At 42.8% G+C, this 21,262-nt stretch overlaps 1 protein-coding gene across 1 annotated transcript in view; it reads left to right on the forward strand.

Annotated features, from left to right (window-relative positions):
* The window catches only part of LOC124613451, a 141,447-nt gene that overhangs the window by 10,120 nt on the left and 110,065 nt on the right, over positions 1–21,262 (forward strand). The window contains exons 2-3 of the mRNA XM_047142154.1: positions 12,696–12,845; positions 13,281–13,589. Of these exons, the coding sequence (XP_046998110.1) occupies positions 12,719–12,845; positions 13,281–13,589 (436 nt within the window). The 5' untranslated portion in view covers positions 12,696–12,718. The remainder of the gene's footprint in view (positions 1–12,695; positions 12,846–13,280; positions 13,590–21,262) is intronic.

Consider the following 21,262-nt stretch of genomic DNA (forward strand, 5'->3'; position numbering starts at 1 on the left):
TCATAATACAGCTCCTCCATTGCTGCAGCAGCTTGTGAAACCTTTTTATGCTGTGATTCGTGTCTTCCCGAAGCGATGTGAATGTGACACATGAGAAATCAGAAAAGGAGGGGAGGGGGTTACGAGATGACAGTGCCACAGAAGCTCCTAGGCTACAGATAGGCAACCAGCAACCCTTGGGCTGGATGTGACCCGCAGAAGAAATACTTTTGGGGGGGGGGGAGGTGTGTGAGAGAGAGAGGGGGGGGTGATGGGGCAGGAGGAGGCTGCGGAGTGGGTATTTTTAGGCATAATTTGTTGGCATGGTGTATAGGGAAATTTGTGTCATTCATTTCGGTGCATTACCCCATAAACATTAACGTCATGGATGCTACAGTTCTGATGATGTGCTGTGACAAGGTGGCCCATGAGCTTAAGTAAGTATGTTAACCAGGGCCATGCTTGTCCTAGGCACTCAGTTCATTTGCACACCAGATGATTGCAATGTAGTCCTTTGCCAAAAATTTGTGTCCCCTTAGAAACTGACAGCTGACCTCTCATCCATGAACTATTTTGTCATGAATTATTCCTAGAGAGGTTGAAGAATCTTACACTGTGATGTTATTTTCTGTTTCTTAAAAGTTTTATTTTCTACTGAACTCATCATTACAACAACGAAAAATGATGTCAAGTGGCTCACGTATCAGTGACATGGAAGAAGTGTCTGGGCTGCATGATTTTGCAGTCAGCTGCTGTCACCAGCAGAGAGTGAATATCTAAAAATTAACAGACCTTCCTTTTGTAAGGAAAGTTAATTGCAGTGTGTGTGTGCGTGCGTGTGTGTGTGTGTGCGCGCGCGCGCTCGTAATTATATTATTGTGTAGTGTTACCTTACAAAAGGAAGGTCTGTTAATTTTTAGATATTCACTCTCTGCTGGTGACAGCAGCTGACAGCAAAATCAGGCTGCCTTCCTGTGGCATGTCATGTAAAAATCACTGAATTTTGTATATCCCACCGAAGCTCAACAGACTTCATAGGCCTGGAGCCATTGTTGCACATCAATACTCACGGATTGGCGCGCTCAGAAACTTCACCCTCTCCACATATTGTTACACACTTATTTACTTTGTCGCTGCTGCTAGTATTGTTTATATCTTTCCAAACAGTGCGCTTATTTACTAGGTCAGCCAAACAAACCATGGCCTCCTTCATTTTCTTGAATCCATGCATTCTTCTCCAGGTGGTCCCATCGTACTCATATCCTCTCTTATCCCATCAACCCATCTCAGATATGGTTTTTCCCTTGGTCTGTTACCTCTGATGTCTTCTTCCACAACTTTCCTGGTCATCTGGCCTACTCAATGTATTATTTGCTATTTCAGTCTCCTCTATTTAACCACGAACACAATGTATGATGATTTGTACAGCTCAGTTCACAATTCTCCCTCTCCCTCTTTTTCCAGTCACCTCTCTTTGAAATTGGTCCAAGAATATGCCTCAGAACAGCATTCTCAAGTGTCAGAAGTTTTCATTCTACCTCTTGGGATAGAGTCTCTGCATTGTAAGGGCCATATGTAGCATTACAGTTCTGCAGATCGTAATCTTTCAGTGATATTGCAGTGTAGTGTTTGAATGTAGAGATCAGGCGCCTTCCCGTAGCATGCCAGAATGCAGCCCCACTGTGAGTGGTGTTCCCTAACAGGGCATAAGTTGGTTGATGTTTGTAAATCGCCCTGACTACTGTCAAATGATTGGCAGCTGCTGCAAATCGGTGTGTTGGAAGAGCTCCTGAGAGTCATCTGCTTGTGATACTTGTACCAGAGGTACCTCAAGTACTATCCTCTCCTGTGGATCCTGTCTTCACTGCAGAAAGTACAGGACGTGTCATTACTCACCCACTTGACTGTGAGAGGTGTGTCAACGGTGGATTTAGGCATCCTATACAGGGTGGACGGGGACCAGGAAGCACTCAGGGTGTTGTACTGATACCCCAAACAACAGTTCTGAGGTGCTGTCTTAAACTGAAACTGAGCCAGTAGGACTCTCTTCACCTGTTCTGGGGAAACCATTTTGTCTGGTGTCAGGAGAAGGCAAATGCAAAAGGGTAGGAGTCTATTAATTGTCAGCAGTTCAGACGTGCCGCAAATAATGGTACCCCTTAGGACACAGCATGTTATCTTGGAAGAAGATTCATCATCCGATGGAGAAGTAACTTCAGGTATGCCCCAGGGAAGTGGGTTGGGACCTTTGGTGTTCATGTTGTAAATTAATGACTTTGCGGACCATATTAATAGTAAAATCGTGCTTTTTGCAGATGATACAGTTATCTATAATGAAGTACTATCTGAGAAAAGCTGCATAAATATTCAGTCAGATCTTGATAGGATTTCAACATGGTGCAGAGATTGGCAACTTGCTCTAAATGTTCAGAAATGTGAAAATTTTGTACTTCGCAAAACAAAAAAATGTAGTATCCTATGACCCTAATATCAACGAGTCACTGTTGGACTCGGCCAACACATACAAATACCTGGTTGTAATAGTACGTAGGGATATGCAATGGAATGATCACATAGATTCAGCCATGGTTAAAACAGATGGTGGATTTCAGTTTATTGGTAGAATACGGGGGAAAGGCTGTCAGTCCAAAAGAGATTGCTTACAAATCACTCGTGCGACCTGTTATAGAATATTGCTCAAGTGGATGTGACCTGTACCGGATAGGTCTAACAGAGGATACTGAATGTATACAGAGAAGGCAGCACGAAAGGTTGCAGGTTTTTTTTTAATCCATGGAGAGTGTCACAGAGATGCTGAAGAAACTGAACTTGCAGAGTCTTCAAGACAGGTGTAGACTACCCCGAGAAAGTCTATTAAAAAAGTTTCAAGAACCAGCTTTAGACGGTAACTCTAGGGACATATTACAACCTCTTATGTATTGCTCACATGGGGATCATGAGGATAAGGTTAGAATAATTACTGCATGCATACTTGCATTCAAACAGTCATTCTTCCCACACTCCATAAATGAATGGAATAGAAAGAAACCCTAATGACTGCTACTATAGGATTTACCCTCTGTGTTGCTCCTCATGGTAGTTTGTGGAGTGTAGATGTAGATCTAGATCTCAATAGCAGTGGGACTGGAGAAGCTTTCTGAGTGCGACTCTTGACATGTTTCTGTGTTGCACCAGAGGAGTTGCTGGCAATGGTCCAGATGGGTTAAATGAGGCTGCACATTCCTCCAATAACTTCAACGTATCTTCTATATCACGTCCTTTCAGGTGCATCACTTTTTCACTTAGTACAGGTAAATTGACAGATTGTTCCAGCTTTAGGTATTCTGCATTTAAATACCTTTCTAATTCATCGTATAAGACTTCTTAGTTAGTTTTCAGTGTTTCTTTCGATATCCTCACGTCCTCTAAATGAAAGTTATCTTCACAGGTGCACACTACTCGGCTACCATCTAACTCATGCACATATGACAAACTACCTTGTATGAAACATTGCGTTGCATCCAGTACCTTGTTGCCATGTATTGTATTTATCGGGGTAGCAGCTTCTACATTCACTCAGACCTGTCCTACTGTGCCTTTCGGTATCGTATCCCGCAAGTAAAACTCAGAGATTGTGTTTGCAGTTTAATAGGTTTAACCAACATCTCAGGTATTCCTTGAGACAGTTTGGTTCTTTCAACCATAAAACCTAGACTGAATTATGTATTGCCCAGCTCTATTATGCGCTGCTGTAAATCTCTTTGGGTGTGATGTTTAATAAGGAATTCCAGACCCAGAATGACACCGTAGCTAACGCCCATGGTAGGAAGAACTTCCACACACACACTTGAAAGTCTCTCCTTCCAACTCAGAAACCCAACAGTGTGGAACTGAGAGAATTCACACTTTTACCACCCACACCAATTAACCTACAGCATGATGGGCTCAAATTCATTGTACTCAATATACTCTGGCCAGCCATGGGTATCTGTGATCCTGTATGTAACAACAGCTTATGTGACCTACCTTTTACACAACTGAATAGATCTTGCCCCATGGTGTCCCTTACTCGAATTTACTGGGAGTGTTGCACAGCGGTCACAGTGCCTCTGTTCTGTTTAAAACAGGGGCACAAGTGTTTCATTGATTCCATCATCTTGGTGCCTATGGACATTTTCTAACAGAGTGCCCCATTTGCTTGCACCTCAAATATTGTGGCTTCATACAGAACTTTTGAACATGCCTAAGAGAAAGACGTCTATAACATACAGTCTATGCATTAAACACTTCTTGCTTCACCCTTGGTCTAGTCAGTGAATCAGTTTCAGTCAAAGCTGCTGCATTTGCTGCTGCTGCTTCATCCAAAGTTATCAGAAGCTCTTTCCATACCTTCTGCAGCACTTTGGATGGAAGGCCCTGCAAAAATGCATCAACCACCTGTTGTTCTGCTTGATGAAATTGGCTTTATTGACATGATCGTCATTCATTAATTCATACATATTGACCCTGATCCTTCTGATGCAGTCCACACAACACTCTAAAGATTTTACTTCCTTCTTTGCTACACCATTAAGTTGTTCATGATAATGCCATTAGATACCATATTTTTCTTCCTGAAACTCTGCGAAGGGCTGAGCAACCTGCAATTTTTCATTGCCCTGACGTGTTGTAGCATCCCCTACCAGTTTTAAATGAACTGCGCCCAACAACTGTTCATCACTCCAGGAATACTGTTCGGTTTCTCGCTGCAGTCTGGACAAGAATGTAATATTTTTAGAAGGCAGTTCCCCTTCTCGGTTCCAAATCTATTGGCTTCAGCTGCAAACTACTCACTTAAGTAATTGCACCATTCTGGTACTGTCAGGCGAGGGGGTCAAAAAGGGATCTTGTGTTTCAGGCCATACGCAAACTACCTATGAAGACAAAAATGCCTTTCCCAGATTTACCTGGATTGGTGCCACCAATGAGACTGTACCAGCATGAAGGATAGGTGAAGACACGTCCAAAGATGAACCTTCCATTCTTTGACCTTTCAAATGATTTGCTTCTGTACTCGAAGCTTCATGTCAGCTCTGACCATAGCTACCTTATTTTTAGTATATGCTGAATTGCCTCCTGGGTTGTTGATTTCTCACTGACAGAGATTTTGCTCAGTATAGCATACAGTATACTCATAGATAAAGGAAAGTACAAAAATAACCAGACAGGCTTCATGATAATGCCATTAGGTACCATATTTTTCTTCCTGAAACTCTGCGAAGGGCTGAGCAACCTGCAATTTTTCATTGCCCTGACGTGTTGTAGCATCCCCTGCCAGTATCCCCCTACAGTATACTCATAGATAAAGGAAAGGACAAAAATAACCAGACAAGCCAAAAAAAATTGCCGACACTTACTTGCAAACTAACACTGACCATGACTGCTACTGCACCGTCTTCTCTTCAAGGCTCTGTTGGAAGACCCAAGTCTAGTTCCAGCAGATATTCTGACACCAATACTATAGCAAGTGTAATATAGGATAGGATTGGCTGAGTGGTTCTCTGCTGGAGGTTGGTGGAGGTCCAGGCAATGAATGCAGCAAATCAGTTATTGGAACACTTTATCAACAGACACTAACAGATGTGGTTCAATGCACCTGAAACTGACAGTGGGAGGGATATCCTGTTCCTGGCATGTTGGTACAGATGCACTGACACAGGCATTCCCCATGGACAGCAACGGTGGCCTGACTACCACGGCATGACAGTGGATGGCAGCGGATGGCTGGTGGGTGGTGGTGTGGCATGGAGGTGACGTCTGTGTGGCTAGGTTGGACATGGAAGCAGTGGTCATATGGTTGCAGCTCTGTGGAGACAGTGTCATAGGTGCAGCAACAACTGACACAGGCTGTGCATCATCAGACAGCCCAGACCCACCTGCGGGTTCGGGGGTTAGAATAGGCCCACGGTATTCCTGCCTGTTGTAAGAGCCGACTAAAAGGAGTCTCAAACATTTTAGCTTATAGGTGATGGTCCCCTCTTGGGTTTGACCTCCATATTTCCAAATTCTTCTGAAGAGCAAGCAAATTGGGGATGGGCACCTTACATGGTGCATTGTGTCCATCGTGCATTGAGACCTTTAGCCAGCTTTCTTGTCATCACATTGCCGTCCTGCTCGTTCTCCATCTCTTGGGCAAGGATACATTCCTGGGTGCGATTTACACCATGCACTACGCAGTGTTGCTTTTTGCGGAGATGACGATTATGAACTTCCTTGCGCACCTAATATCCAGCATGGTAGCCAGTCCGTTGTGGTGGGGCCGCCATGTACTCTGTTGGTTGAAGCACCCTGACAACACAGGGATCACTCTGCTGATGCCTGCGCCGTTAACTCCCCATATATGCCAAGGAGTAGATGCCTATCTCCCTGGGGCATTAGGACTCCCAACAATGGCCGTCCTGCCAGCTGGCCCTTGCTGAGGCTGGGTGGCGCCCATGGGGAGGGCCCTTGGTCGGAGTGGGAGGCATCAGGGCGGATGACCCACAATGAAGTGTGGTACGTCGTCTCTTGCGGGTGGCCAGCCACCAGCAGTCTCTAAGCATTCTCGGGCTCAATTCGACGCTCAGAAATACGATCCCAAATCGTTACACTCCCTGGCCACACAGTGGGTGAAGCGTAAGGCTCTGGATGGCAGTGACAATTATTCGCCCTGGTTCCTAGTTTGTACGAGAGCTGATGGGGAGTCTTTCATGTCAACAAAGCCTCAATTATTCGTAGAGCATTTAGAGGACAAGTTTGCGGAGATGGAGGGCTTGTCCAAATTGTGCTCTGTGTCAGTATTGATAAAAACGGCATCCTCTGCCCAGTCACAAAAGTTACTTGCTTGTGACAAGTTGGGGGATGTTTCAGTTACCATCACACCCCTTAAGAGTTTAAATATGGTCCAGGGTATTATTTTCCATAGGGACCTTCTTTTGCAGTCTGATGCCGAGCTGCGCGCCAGTTTAGAGTGACGAGGTGTTCATTTTATCCGTCGCGTTGATCGGGATCCGAAGGATAATCAGATTGCTACCGGTGCCTTCATCTTGGCCTTCAAGGACCAAGATCTCGCCGGACTCTCAGACACAATGGATGTCACTCGCACAGATACTCAATTGGTGGTAGCAGGTGACCCAGCGGCATAATCTGCCTCCTCGATCCCTTCACGCCTTTGTCGGCCATGGACAATGTCATTCTCTGGTGGAACTGCAGCAGTTTTTTCCACCATCTTGCTTAGCTCCGACAACTTTTCAGCCTTCACCGTTTCCTCTGCATTGCTCTTCAAGAAACTTGGTTTCTGGCGATGCGAACCCCTGCCCTCCATGGCTGTCGGGGTTATCATAGGAACCAGGCAGCTTATGAGAGGGTATCTGGTGGCATCTGCATCTACGTCCTTCACTTCGTTTACAGCGAGTCTGTCCCTCTACAAACACCTTTAGGGGCTGTCGCTGTTCGGGTGTGGACACCTCAGGCTGTTACTGTCTATAGTCTCTATTTTCCACCGGATGGTGATGTCCCACAGCGTGTCCTGGCTGCGCTGATGGCCCAATTGCCGCCACCTTTTCTGTTACTGGGCGACTTCAACGCCCATAACCATCTGTGGGGTGGATCAGTAGCAACAGGCCGAGGCAGCACCGTTGAGCAAGTATTGGCACAGCTCGACCTTTCTCTTTTAAATAATGGTGCCTTCACACATTTCATTGTGGCGCATGGCATGTACTCTGTCATCGACCTTTCAATCTGCATCTCTAGCCTATTACCATCTGTCCAATGGAGTGTGCATGACGACTTGTGCGGTGGTGACCACTTTCCGATCTTTCTGTCACTGCCACAGCGTCATTCTTCTGGGTGCCCCTGCAGATGGGCTATGAATAAGGCTGACTGGGACTTGTTCACTTCCATTCCCACTATTGAGCCTCTTTCCAATGACGCCATTGATGCGGTGGTTCACTCGGTCACCACCGGCATCGTTACTGTTGCATAGTCTGCCATTCCCTGTTCTTCTGGGTCCCCTCGGCGGAGGACTGTGCCTTGGTGGTCGCCCGAAATCGCTGAGGCGATTAAAGATCGCAGGCAGGCACTCCTGCGTCACAAGTGGCATCCCTCATTGGAACACCTCATCGCCTTTAAATGGCTCCATGCGCAAGCCCGTCACCTCATTCGCCAATGCAAGCAGGAGTGATGAGAAAGGTATGTCTCCACCATTGGCCTCCATACCTCTCCATCGCAGGTTTGGGCCAAGATTAGGCTATCTGACCCCCGTCAGTGTACCTGCACTTTCACTGAATGGAGCAGTCTTTAATGACTCCGACGCAATTGCAAACTGCTTGGGGGAGCATTTTGCTCAGAGTTCCGCTTCTGCGAAGTACCCACTGGCCTTTCACTCCCTGAAAGTGCAGTTGGAATGTCGGAGCCTTTCATTTCACACGCGCCACCCTGAATCGTACAATACTCCATTCAGTGAGTGGGAATTCCAAAGTGCCCTAGCCATTTGGCCTGATACGGCTCCCGGGCCAGATCGCATCCACTGTCAGATGCTCAAACACTGCTCGGTGGACTGCCAGCGACGCCTCCTAGACCTTTTCAACCATATCTGGGTTGAGGGTGAGATCCTGTCACAGTGGCGGGAAAGCATCGTAATCCCCGTGTTGAAACCTGGCAAGAACCCACTGGAGGTGGACAGCTACCACTCCATTAGCCTCACCAACATTCTTTGCAAGTTGCTCGAACGCATGGTGAGCCGGAGATTGAGTTGGCTACTTGAGTCTGGGGGCTTTCTGGCTCCGTCTCAGGGCAGGTTCCATAAGGGCCGCTCTGCCACTGATAATCTTGTGTGCCTGGAGTCTGCCATCTGTACGGCCTTTGCCCGCTGTCAGCATCTGGTCGCCGTCTTTTTTGACATGCGGAAGGCATATGATACGACATGGCGACATCACATCCTCTCTACACTTCATGGTTGGGGTCTTTGGGGTCCGCTCCTGATTTCATACAAAATTTTCTGTCACTTCGTTCCTTCCGTGTGCAAGTTGCGGCCTCCCATAGTTCCTCCCGAGTTTAGGAGAATGGGGTACTGCAAGGACCTGTCTTAAGTGTCTGCCTCTTTTTGATTGCAATTAGTGGGCTCACTGTGGCAGTGGGAACATCTGTCTCATCTTCCTTGTATGCTGATGACTTCTGCCTATACTATAGCTCCACTGGAATTGCAGCTGTTGATCGGCAGCTGCAGGGCGCTATCTGAAAGCCACGGTCTTGGGCTGTAGTGCATCGCTTCCAATTTTCGGCTGCCAAGACCTGCTTTATGCATTTCTGCCAGTGACGCACTGTTCACCCTGAGCCATGGCTTTATCTTGACGGCGAAGCTCTTGCTGTGGTAGAGACGCATCGGTTTTTGGGATTGGTTTTCGATACCCGGTTGACTTGGTTGCCTCATATTCGGCAGCTTAAACAAACATCCTGGCGGCATCTTAACGCTCTTCATTGCTTGAGTCACACCAGCTGGGGTGCCGATCTGTCTGCCCTTCTACAGCTGTACCAGGCATTAATTCAGTCCTGTCTAGATTATGGGAGCCTGGCTTATGGTTCAGCATCACCTCCTGCATTGCGGTTGCTGGACCCCATCCTTCACAGCAGGATCCGATTCACCACTGGAGCTTTCGAGACAAGCCCTGTCAACAGCATACTTGTGGAGGCAGGAGTCCCTCCATTGCGGTTCCGGCGCCAACGATTACTGGCCACTTAAGCTACACACGTTTGTAGCTTGCCCGGGCATCCCAATTATCGTCTCCTTTTCCCTCAGTTGGTCGGCTATCTTCCGGAACGACGGTCCCGGTCAGGGTGTATGATCGCGGTTCACGTCAGAGCTCTTGTCTATGGGCTTGAGGTTTTCCATCTTCCACCTCTTTTCCGGGACCCTCTGCGTATACCCCCGTGGTGTGTGCCCCGCCCAAGCCTTTGGCTCAATTTGGCACAGGGCCCGAAGGACTCAGTCCCTCCTGAGGCCCTCCGCCGCTGCTTTCTTTCAATCCTTGCCGCGTTTCAAGGCTCTGATGTTGTCTATACTGATGGTTCGATAGTTGCTGGTCATGTCAGTTATGCTCTTACTCTAGGGGATCATTATGAACAACACTCATTGCCGGCTGGCTGCAGTGTTTTCACTGCCGAGCTGGTTGCCATCTCTTGCACCCTAGAGTATATCCACTTCTGCCACACTTGGTGTGATTTTAATTCCTTTTGTCTGATCTCTGCCTGTGTCTTTCTTGTCCTGTGTCGTCTCTTGTCATCTCCATTGTTTGTTTATCTGCAGTGACTCCCTGAGCTGTTTACGAGCTATTGACCAGTGTTACCGTCGCTCTCGTTTGGTGCTGGCTATCTAGGAGTCCCTCCATACTCTTGCCCATTGCGGCCGCTCTGTAGTCTTTGTGTGGACCCAGTGGCGTGTCGGCATCCCGGGAAATGATCATGTTGGCCAAACAGGCTGTCGGTGCATCGGCTTTGGAGATAGGCCATTCGGAGAGTGACCTCAGGTCAGTTTTGCAGCAGCAGGAACTTTGCACCTTTGGTGAAGAATGGCACACGCTTCCTTCACCCAACAAACTTCGGGCCATCAAGGAGGCTACCGGTGCGTGGTGCTCCTCCTTGAGGGACTCTCGCAAGGACTCTGTTGTCCTCTGCCATCTATGCATTACACCTGGATAACACACAGCTATTTATTGCGCCGCTAGGACCCATCTTTATGTTGCTGCGGGTCAGCATTGACGGTGGTCCACATCTTCTTGGACTGCCCACTATTAACTCCGCTCAGGCAGACGTTTGCGCTGCCTGATATGCTTCCTGCACTTTTATCAGATGACGTTGCGAATTTTTTTTTTTTTTTTTTTTTCCCGTACGATTTTAGACTGGGATTTTTAGTGCATTCCTTGGTGGTTGGCTTTTCCTTTTTAGTTTCCGTAATCGGCCAACCACTGCCACACTTGGTGTGATTTTAATTCCTTTTGTCTGATGTCTGTCTGTGTCTTTCTTGTCCTGTGTCGTCTCTTGTCATCTCCATTGTTTGTTTTTATTCCTTGTGGGGGGTTTCAAGTTCATGGAAAAAGGGACCGATGGCCCTAGTAGTCTGGTCCCTTCAATCCCACAAACCAACCAACCAAGACAGCCCAAATGTGACGACACCTTGTCAGGCTGGTCGTGGTAGTTTAAATCCCCCATTCCATAGGCTGACAGTTGCAGAAAGCCCATGTATCGAAGTTGCGACAAAACATCTGGAGCAGGGGTGATGGTCAGGTGTTGCATAACCAGTATGTCACTTGGTCATGTAGCAGGGCTCCACGTGATACCCCTCCAGTTGACTTGCAGAAGCAGGCCTCTACTGACATTGCTGAGCTGATAGTGCATTGGCTGACAGTTTATAGCATGGTTTCATTGCTGAGTGGCTTTTCTGGCTGCCAGATTCTGCAGATCTGTACATCTCGAGAATTCATTGCAATCTTAAGTTGACATGCATAAGTTCGAACAAGTACACCTTCGTTGAGTGATTTGAGTATCCAAATGCCTTCCATGTCATTATTGAGTGAGTATATGGTGTGATCACTTTTGAGGAATATAATTATTTCCACAATACAGCATACATGGCAGGTGCATGTTTGCAGTTAAAATTCACTCCACTCTTGTTCATTGTTCCTGTATGGTATTGTACCTAAGATCATTACTGTATAAAAAATATTTCCAATTTGAGTTAATGAGAGCACACATGAAGTTCCTTTTGTAATATTTTTCACTTCATATACAATAATATTGCATTCATTCCTTGTAAATTCTTCAATTTTTTATGCAAGTTTCAATGCAGAATCCTTTCACCCAACATATGGTTTCACTACTGATGAAACAAACAAAATACTCTTGACTATCTAAATTTCCTTAAGGTGTCTGCAAAGTAAAGTATTTTGCTGCTAATCCTTTCATCAGAAGTTATGATTTGTTTTGTTTATTGAATTTTCCTGATGATTTAATGATATTTTCTGCAAGATGATTGACATAACAAGAATTACTTTAATTCACTATTGCACATTTTGAAAATACATTCTTCTGGATGTTAAATGTGTCTCACACATTTCACTTGTGGTACAAGTCTATATTCAAAATCTGTGATTGTTCCATTCTGTAAATTACAATGTAATATGATGGTGGAAAGTTCCCAAAATGTGCTCTGCAAATAAGAAAAAAGAAAAAAAAAGAAAAAGAAATGTAATGTGTGTGTCAAGGAATCATGTACGCAGGTATATCATGAGCTAAATGCAATTTTGACAGAAAAACAGAAGGTAAATTGGAATGGGACAAAGGAATATCTCCTGGATTTGTAATGAAAGGACTGTTTTGCAAAATCCACCCATTCTGTTTTGTACTGCAGACATGGTTGCCAACATTGACTGACTACCCATGGTACGAGATGTAAAAGCAGAAACTTTGAAGTTCTGTGTCAAACACATAAAATATTCGTATTTCCAGTAACCTGTAAATACATATTTGACCTTCATTCCTATTTTAATGGTGACAGTGCAGTGTTACCTCATGTTAATGTATGATAAAATCCCATTCTCTGCACTTTTTTGGTATGCTCTGTTTTTGTTTTATTTTAACACATGATTAACTGTGTTGCAGGTGTGTTTTTGTTTTATTTTAACACACGATTAAATGTGTTGCAGGTGACATTGTGTCTTTTGTACTCATGTCGAAAGAGTTCTTGAATACAACAGACATTTCTGATACCTTTGCTGGTGTTCCAAGAAAACAGAAATTTGTAACAAATCCAACACCTTCGGCCGTTACCAGATATGTATGCATTTCAAAAGAAGGTAAGATTTTACAATGTCCAAATTTTTGTTTTCTTTGCAGTCACAAGAGGATTCTACATTATTTATTTCAGCTTGGCACTTAATGCAATTTTCTCATGTGGCAAAAATTAAAATTATTATTTTTTTCATTGAGTAGTATTGCTGATATTGAGAATATTGCTTATAATATTTTGAATTTGACTTAAGTAGTGAACAACTATCCCTATTTAATAATAGAAAGTAAATTTCCTGTTAAAACCAGAAAAACAGTTTATAAATGACGATTTGGAAAGGGAAAGAGATTGAATAGACCTAACAATATGAAATAATATTGTAAATATGAAAATAAAAGTAATCTTGTCATAAAAATCAGGAACAGGGGAGTAAACCATTGCTCAATGAGAAACACTGTTTTCCACATTGCAAATTGTTTGTTCAAATTTGTTTACTTTGCAGCAGATGGTTCATCCCATTCTCAACCCTTGGCATTCTGGGAGAGTGTGAGAAATAATGATCCAGTAGTTACTCAGCATGTGTGCTCTTTTGAAGAATCGGGAAGTGATATTAGTTCATCAGTCGCATCCACCAATGTGGTGCTGAAAAAACATGTTGCAGTCATTCCAGCAGATGCAATACCAGCATTTCCTGGTTTTTGTTCTGCTGAGCGTCTTAATCAGAAACGATACAGCCAGCATGAACATGTTTCTCACAAACAGCATCCACCAGCACACATCAAGTCATGCCGAGAACAGCAGAAATCCACAAGTGGGCAGAAGCATGCTTACTTATAAGTCACTTTTGCTTAGTAAATCATAATTCGCATGATCTGTAATCAGGAATGCCACTGGAGTGTGTTATGTATATATGTAGAATAGTGCTCACCAAATACATAATTTGTATCAGAATCAATAGTGCACAACATTTTGTTAGTTAACATAGTCACATAGAGCCAAAGAAAAGAATAGAGAAAGGAGAACCTGAATGAATGTTCAAAAAAAAGAATGATCAATTCAGTTCCTCGTATCAAAGGTGATAGGCAAGAGCAGAAAGGCTTGTTGTATGGTATGTTCTATAGGTAATCAGGAAATGTTTAGTAGATCAAAACCTGCTGCACAATTCCTATTCAGACATTGAAACAAACAGTACTACTCATAAAAATTAATAATTGAAGTAAGCAAGCAAAATACAGCAATTGTAGAGAATCTGTTGAATGAAGTTACAAATGTATGCCAAAACAGGGCTAGCAGAATATATCTTTTGTAATAGACTTTTGTAGGAAAGGATTAATTTGCACTGTTGATAAGTAATTTTGTTATAGAACAATAATCATTCTCTTGTGCATGTTTTTGTTGACAAATTATGTTGTTGAGGTAGCACTATGTAAATGTCAAACTATAGACTGCTTCCCCAGTAATTAATGTAATTCAGGATTGTGGTGAAAACTATTTTTCTTCATTTCACATCCATCTTGGGAGTCTGCAAAAGATTTTCAAATTAGTAATGCCATTAAGTTACGTTTTATTTTAGTTCTTTTTGCAATTTTTGCGTGTTCTGCTTTCATGTACTGGTCTTTTGTTTACAGTTGTTCCTGTAATTTCTGTGTAGCTTTATTTTGCTGCTTCTACATTGCATGTAATTTTCTCACTTTCTGGTCTTTGCTACTTACATTACCTCTTTCTCATTAGTTTTCTTTGCTGTTGTCATAGTTACACTCTTAATATCAGGTGGTTATATTAAACTGACGATGTTCAGAGTGCTGCAGTGACGGCTTTATACATCGCAGGATGCCAGAACATTGTAGGTACGTTCATTAATTGGTGCACTCATGGAGTGTACTAAAAAAAATAGTAGTTCCACTTTGTGTCACCAGGTGAAAATATGGCACAGTAAACAGAATGTGAGATGTTTCCTGTTTTGATGTTAGTATGCTGTTTGTCGCTTGATGACGTGTGTTGATTTCTTGTGTGAAGTGACATAGCTGGTGCAAAGGATTATAAAGGTTGAAGTTTTCCATACAAAGCGCAATGGTATTGAGAAGAAAGGCCATGCACTGCTGATAAAGTTTTTTTTTTTTAATCTGAATTACAGCAGTAGCAGCACTACATTGTGGGAACATCGCCAACAAAAACAGCTGTGAGGAGACCTCGTGTCAATAAGTGAGCTAAAAAATATGATCAAGAAGTGTGAAGAAATGGGTAAATTAGGTGGTGCAGCAGGGGCAGGGAGGTGTCCCATTCCCATGCCAGTTGTTGAAGTTGGTGTACCTGTAGTTGACTGTGCAGCACATGCCTCAAATTCTGCAGCAAGTGCTCAAGCGGTGTCATGGGAATTCTCTCTCCTCTGGTCAACAGTTCAAAAGATATTGGGTGCATTTTACACTCGTATCTGTACAAGATTCAGGATGTGTACCATATGATGCCCCAAGGTAGGCTACAACACCATGAATTTGTCATTTTGTCATGTTTCCCCCCCACCCCCCGCATTTGTTGAGATGTATGATTTGAGACCAGGGAATATTTTTTGGACAGACGAGGCACGTTTTACTCTGCATGCTGCCATGAATACACAGAACTGTTGCACATAGGGTTCTACTCTGCCACTTGTTGTGCAGGAGCATCCATTGGACTCAGCTTATGTGGCTGTGTGGTGTGGTTTCACAAGCTCCTTCATTCTCGGTCCATTTTTCTTTGAGGAGATGATGCCTTATGGGCCTGTTAGGTGTACAGTGACATCTGTACTTTATTAAGGACCTCCTTGTGTAACATGTGATTACAGTTTTGCAAGAATGCAACTGTGTCCACACCACGATTTTCATGCAAGTTGGGATGACACCACATGTTGCTTGCAGGTGAAAGATTAACTTCGAGAAACCTGTGGTAATGACTGCATCATTTCCAGGCAGTTTCAAGATGTGTGGTCTTTCAAATTCCCCGACCTAAATCCATGTGACATCTGGTTTTGAGGATATCTGAGAGATCAAGTCTATCAGGGATGTATCTGGACTCTTCCTTATATGTGGGACAGCATAAGACAACATATCACTCTGCTTACACTGGATATGCTGCAAGCAACCATGCTTTAAGTAAGCATCATGTTGCTGAGTCAGGAGACTGTGTATTGAACACATTTTATAACTTTGAGTGTATCCTAATAAACATGTCAGTAACACTATTATCATGTGTTTGATCATTCCCCTTATCCTGCACCCACACCACATTCTGACTGCTTTTTTTGAGTCGTCAGTCTTCTGATGGGTTTGTTGCTGCCCATCATGAACGCCTTTCCTGTGATAACCTTGTCACCTCAGATTATCGATTGCACCTCATGATAATAATTGCAACCTATGTCCTCAGTTATGTCCTCAGTTAGTTGCTGGGTGTGTTCCAATCTCCATCTTCCTCTATAGTTTTTACCCTCTACAGCTCCCTCCAGTGCCTTGGAAGTTATTGCCTGATGTCTTGACAGATCTCCTGTCGTCCTGTCCCTTCTCCTTTTCAGTGTTTCCCATATGTCCCTTTCCTAGGCTTTTCTTTGGAGAACCTCCTCTTTCCTTACCTTATCAGTCCACCTAATTTTCAACATTCTTCCACAGCACATCATCTCAGAAGCTTTGATTCTCTTCTGTTCCAGTTTTCCCACAGTCCATGTCTCACTATCAACAATATTGTGCTCCAAACGTATACATTCTCGGAAATTCCTTGCTCAAATTAATAATACTAGCAAACATCTCTTGGCCAGGAACTCCCTCTTTGCCAGTGCTAGTCTGCTTTTAAAGTTCTCCTAGCTCTGTCCTCCACAGCTTATTTTGCCACCTAGATAGCAGAATTCCTTAACTTTGTGATTCCGAATTCTTATGTTAAGTTTCTTGCATTTCTCATTTCTGTTACTTCTCATTAGTTTTGTCTTTCATTGATGTGCTCTCAATCCATATTCTGTACGCATCAGATTGTTCATTCCATTCAACACATCCTGTAATTCTTCTTTGCGTTCACTGAGGATAGTAATATCATCAGTTAATCTTATCATTGATATCCATTCACCGTAAATTTTATTCTGGCTCTTGAACCTTTCTTTTATTTCTCTCATTGCTTTTTGTATGTACAGATTCAAGAATAGGGTCAAAAGACTACATCTCCGCCTTACACCCCTTGTAATCAGAGCACTTCGTTCTTGACTTTCCAGTCTTATTGTTCCCTATTGGTTTTTGTACATTTTGTATTTTATATGTCTTTCCATATAGCTTACCCCCATTTTTCTCAGAATTTTGAACATCTTGCACCATTTTACATTGTTGAGCACTTTTTCCTGGTCGACAAATCCAATAAACATATCCTTATTTTTCTTCAGTCTTGCTTCCAGTATCAGCTGCAATGTCAGAAATGCCTCTCTGGTGCCTTTACTGTTCCTAAAGCCAAAGTGGTTTTCATCTAACAGATTCTCAATTTTGTTTGCTATTCTTCTGTATGTTCCAGAGGTTGAAAATACCGCTACAGTTGTAAGGTTCTTTTATTTAACACACAACCAGTTTCAGGCATCTTGTACTCATCTAATTTGGTGCTCGGGGTCACAGCACCAAGCTACGACACCTGAAGATGGGTGTATAAGAGCCCGAAACTGGTCGTGTGTTAAATAAAACAACCATTCAACTGTAGCAGTATTTTCAACCTCTGCTATAATCCTCAGTTGCAGATGTTCCTCCAACAGTATTGCTTCTGTTTATTATTCTTGTCAGCAACTTGAATGCTTGAGGTGTTAAACTGATTGTTTGGTAACTCTCACAGTTGTTGGCTCCTGCTATCTTTGGAATAGTGAGGATGATGATCTTCCAGAAATCTGATTGTATATTGCCAGTCTCATATATTCTACACACCAACGTGAATAGTCGTTTCATTGCCCCTGACCTAATGATTTTAGACATTCTGATGGAATGTTATCTATCTCTTCTGCCTTATGTGACCTCAAGCCTTCTAAAGCTATTTTAAATTCTGATTCTAATACTGGACCCCCTATCTCTTCCTGCTGACTCTTGTTTCTTCTTCTATTACATCATTGGACAGATCTTCCCACCGATAAAGACCTTAAATGTACTCTTTTTACCTCCCAGCTGTCTCATCTGCATTTAACGGTGGAGTTCCCATTGTTCTCTTAATGTTAGCACCCTTGCCTTAAATTTCACAGAATGTTCTTTCGAGTTTTCTATAGGCTGTGTCCATCCTTCCAGTGATCAGTTTCTTCACATTTTTCATGCAGCCCTTTTGCTTTAGCTGTCCTGAGCTTCCTGTGTATTTCATTCCTAAGTTACTTGTGTTCCTGTAATTCCCTGAATGTTTTTGTATTTACTTCTGTCATTAGCTAGCTGAACTGTTTCATATGCTATCCATAGTTTCTTCGCAACTGCCTTCCTTGCACCTCTTCAACTGAAATGCTTACTGGGCTGTTCATTATAGCAGTACCCATAGCCTCAGCAGGTATGTTCATTAATTGGTGTGTGTCTCTTCTCTTCATCATTATTAAATTGTGATCTGAGTCTGTATCTGCTCCTGAGTCTGTCTTACAATCCAATATCTGATTTCCGAATCTCTGCCAAACTATCTAACTGAAATCTTCCCGTTTCTCCTGATCTTTTCCAAGTATACCTTCTCCTCTTGTGATTCTTGAACAGAGTATTCACTATTACTAACTGATATTTATTGCAGAACTCAATTATTCTTTTTGCCCTCTCATTCCTATTACCAAGCCAATATTCTCCCATAACCCTTTCTTCTACTTCCTCCCCTACAATCGCATTCCAATCCTCATGACTATTAGATCTTCATATCCCTTTACATACTGAGCCACCCATTCAATATCTCTCTCTCTCTCTCTCTCTCTCTCTCTCTCTCTCTCTCTGTCACTTCATCTTCTGCCTGTAACATCAGCATGTATTCCGGAACTATTGTTGTCGGTGTTGGTTTGCTGTCAATTCTGGTAACAACCCTAACACTGAACTGCTCACAGTAACTCACATCCTATTCGTAATGAATCCTACTCCCATTATACCATTTTCAGTTGCTGTTAATATTACCCTATACTCATTTCACCAGAAATCATTGTCTTCTTTCCATTTCACTTTACTGACCCCTATTATATCTAGATTGAGCGTTAGCATTTCTCTTTCCAGATTTTCTAGTTTTCCAACCACGTTCAAGCTTCTGACATTACGTGCCCTGACTCATAGAACATTATTCCTTAGTTAGTTATTCAATCTTTTTCTCGTGGTCACCTCCCACTTGGCAGTCCCTCCTTAGTGATCCAAACGGGTGGCTTGCCCGCAATCTTTTGCCAATGGATAGATTATCATGACACATTTTTCAATTACAGGCCACTTATCCTGTGCATACACATTATACGTTGTTAATTCTGTGGTTTCTATTGCCTTCTGCATCCTCTTGTCATTGATTGTTGTTGATTCTTCCGCCTTCCAGGGGCATTTTCCCACCTTAAGGGTGAAACTGCCCACTCCTCTGCCCTCTTTGACAAGGCCATTGGTAGAAAGAGGATAGCTTCTGATGCAGGAAGTCAAGGACCACCTTTTTTGATGATTGTTTAAATTTTTTTATTTATTTATTCAAATTTCAAGCAGTGGTGAGGTTCGAACATGGAACTGAGGACATTTTGATTACTATTCAAAGACACTGCCTTTAGACCATCAACACACCTACAATATTTCAGCACTCTGCAATGTATACAGCCCACACTGCAGCTTTCAGGACATCATCAGTTTAATTATAACCACCCAGTACTTATTGTAATTTTTATTTATGATCTTGTAAATTAGCCTAGATACTAATTCTGAAGTGTTGGGGGAGATAGTTAACATTTCCATTGCATGGCAGCAGCAAACATGTAAGATGTTCCCTTTTTAATAAAGAGTCGTTTACTTACTTTGTGACTGTTAGATTACAAATGTAAGGAACTGTAATTTGATTCTCAATTGTTTCTGGGATTTAATCTAGTAATTAACATTATATTAACATCCAACACTGAATTGTGTGTATGAAACAGAGTTTTGTTATGGTTTGGACTTCAAGTTAAATGATGGCAAGAGCATGCTATATTTTTGAAATCACCACAAAGGTGTAACACACCAACTGGTTTACAATGATGGCTAAAGATGTTGCCCATCTGTGTTAAGGATTCAGCACTTTTATCTCCTCTAAGTGATCTAGTTCTACTTTAACCTCATCCTACAAGGCAAAAGATGCATGCCAGGCTTTGAAAAGAAAATTGATGCTGCCGATTCTTCTAATGTAATGTGGGAGAAAAAATTATAAGTGTGTTCCAAGCCAAGGGAGACACAAAGAATCCACTTCTGCACATGGTACAGTGTTCTGAATTATTGGACAATGTTGGAGGGAACACCCAAAGGCTGTACTCTATATGCATGCTGGCCAAAGCTATTTTCCACTGTAGGTTCTGCCACTGCAAATACAGGAAGGCTTCTGGTTCTGGCATGTATGTTAATTCCAGAACTACCTGGCCTAGTATTGAGATTTCATGATTTCAGTTTAGCTGCTACTGATTTTAAGGGTGGAGACCCAATCCGAGATATGTGGGCTGATTAATAATTGAGATGGAGACCCATGTATCAGAAAGGAATAAAATGGGTATACAATGAACTGTTTCTGATATTGTAAGACTATGTGGGGCTATGCTTGACCCTGTGATGTCATTTATTTGCATCGGCACACTAGACTGTTGATGATGTGTCTGGCTCTGGCGTACATCTGCTATAGAACCTGGAAAAACACTGTTGACAGACATAATTATAATGTGGGCAACTATGTATAGCATGTAAAGAAAAACAACCAGGATAATTAGGTAGTTTGCAAAAATTTTGCTGAAATTGAGTGGAAAAACTGTTAAGACACTGGGTTTGACTTTTATCCGGTGATGTGGAAACTTCTCCACTGATGTCTGGACTGCAGGACATTTTTGCAGTTTCACTGTCATGCTGTATTTGCCAGTTCAGATGGCAGCTCACAGTCTGTACTGCTTGAGAAACCTTGGGAACTCAAGCTATGCAAACCTTTCGTATTCTTCTCGGAGTATCATTGTAGGCTGTGTGTAGGATGGCTGTAAAAATTGGCTGTCAGCAATAATAATATTCACCACACACATTTATTTTCCCTTTACATATGTATTGGAGCTATTAAATCCACCAGTTTCAGTTTTCACAGTAAATGAGTTTTGTAGGCAGGTCCCTTCGCCCTATCAGTAATCAGTACAACATTGACAGGATATTTACAATCACAGACAAACCCTCAACACAATAAACACATGACAATTGTGGCTTTGGTTCACATAAACACTGGCTATATTACAAAGTTTGAAGTACAACTCGGTGGGATGAGTTTTTACGCTCTCAAAGTACATAAACTATATCAAAATCATTCACA

Source organism: Schistocerca americana, chromosome 4 (genome assembly GCF_021461395.2).
Source record: "Schistocerca americana isolate TAMUIC-IGC-003095 chromosome 4, iqSchAmer2.1, whole genome shotgun sequence".
NCBI lineage: Eukaryota > Metazoa > Arthropoda > Insecta > Orthoptera > Acrididae > Schistocerca > Schistocerca americana.